The sequence below is a fragment of the Octopus bimaculoides genome, chromosome 15 (genome assembly GCF_001194135.2).
Source record: "Octopus bimaculoides isolate UCB-OBI-ISO-001 chromosome 15, ASM119413v2, whole genome shotgun sequence".
NCBI classification, from domain to species: Eukaryota; Metazoa; Mollusca; class Cephalopoda; order Octopoda; family Octopodidae; genus Octopus; species Octopus bimaculoides.
The window spans coordinates 44,550,132-44,551,930 of record NC_068995.1 but is presented as its reverse complement, the minus strand read 5'-3'; the positions used below and the strand labels follow the sequence as shown (position 1 = coordinate 44,551,930).

Here is a 1,799-nt window from a genome sequence, read left to right as displayed (position 1 = left end):
AAAAAAAAATTTATATTTAGAATTTGGTAAAGAAGCAAAAAAATATTTATTTATAGCAGTGACGTGAATAGATGCTAAGAAAAAAACTAAATATATACAGAGAGTTTGATTTAACCAAAATGTATGTGTGTAATTTATATACATGCAAGAATATACATACAAAATAATATATATATATATATATATATATATATATATGTATATTATGTATGATATATATCATATAGCAGTAGCTGTTATGATTTTACAGAGCAGCCAGATGGGAAGAATTGTACAGGATTGCTAAGGGCCTGTTTGTGACAATACAAAGACAAGGGGGTTTAAACATGTGAGTGAACCAAATATAACAGAAATCTGCAATAACTATGGAAGTTTAGAAATATTCAATGTACAATATCAGAAACCTATCCAGTTACAGTTGACATTAATATACAAAGGAATGGCAAGAAGGCAAACTTGGGAGTTATTGTATATTTTTTGTTGTTTTTTTTTGGGGGGGGGACAATTTGTCAAGGATTGTACCGATGGTGGTGACAGTAATGTTGTGGTTTAGCTCCCAACTTAAACCTGATCAAGATGACCAATAATCAGAAACCTTTCCAATCATGAAAATCCATCTTCTCTTATATCTTGTTCCTTATTGAAAACAATAGGATGAGATTTCAAGGAGATTTGGCTGCTATTTCAAGCAAGTTGAGTGACCACATAAGGTCCCTTTGGTGGTTAGTGATTGCAGTGATGTTGGTGTAATGTTACTAGTGGTGGTGGTGGAGGTGGTTGTTTTTTTTTTTTTGCAAAGCAGAGGATATCGTACGAAATTACCATCTCTTCGAGAACATGTTCGCACAAGAAGGTGCCAAGCCCAGGCTTCAGAGTGTGACACGGGGTCATGTTGTTGAATGATCCCCGTAAACATCGAACACCAGCACACAGCTAGCCAGCAACAACATCAAGAATAGCTTGAGAACAACTAACATTGGACAGTTTGACTGGTTCGTCGTAGTAAGTCGACTGACAATAGCGTAGCAGAATCAACAGTGTATTGATTCAATGAGATCTGGACAAGAGGCAGAAAATACGTAGCACTGCAGAAGGGTAGTACTGCATTAGATGTACACATATACAGCTTACTTGCAGAATATCCAACGCACATATATGGACACACAGACACACACAAGCATGGTATATAAACAACCCTTGTTTACTATCCACAAAGGAAGCTTCAAAATAGTCACACAACCTGCTAGAAATAACAGCTACAAACAATGTCTTACACTATATCCCAAACTACACTATCCAATTTCTTCCTTTGAGAAGGTATCTGGATACCATGGGATGGGTGTGGCTAAAATGCCTTTGAATGTAGTATCAGGACTGACCTGATAAACAGCAACATTTGTTTATTCAGTTATTTATTATTAAACTTTGATAAATGATTTAATATTCAGTCAGAGATGGAAGATGCTGATAATAAATTTGGTGAAATATGTAAAATCTAAAAATCTGCCAAAACTTGAAGACAAGGATGGATCAATACTGAATTTATAAACAGAGAAACCAAACAGGAAGTAGAAAAAAAATAATGGAAAAAAACAAACAAAGATATATCATTTGAACAGTTTTAACAAATGTAAATCAATAAAATTTACCAAGACTTATTTTGATGAGTTTATTTGATTTCATTTCTATGATATTTAACTGTTGCAAGACGGTGAGCTGGCAGAATCATTAGCATGCCGGACAATATATTGACCGTTCTGAGTTCAAATCTCACTGAGGTCAATCAACTTTGCCTTTCA

The 1,799-nt window shown here is 34.4% G+C and overlaps 1 protein-coding gene across 2 annotated transcripts in view; it reads right to left on the bottom strand.

Annotated features, from left to right (window-relative positions):
- Positions 1-1,799, bottom strand: part of LOC106878523 (tetraspanin-36) — a 43,453-nt gene that overhangs the window by 18,916 nt on the left and 22,738 nt on the right. The window contains exon 1 of one of the 2 annotated variants that reach the window (XM_014927756.2): positions 823-980. The exons of the other annotated variant lie outside the window; for it this stretch is intronic. Coding sequence (XP_014783242.1) covers positions 823-891 — 69 coding nt within the window. The 5' untranslated portion in view covers positions 892-980. Of the gene's footprint in view, positions 1-822; positions 981-1,799 lie in introns of those variants that run through there. 2 annotated transcript variants of the gene reach the window in all.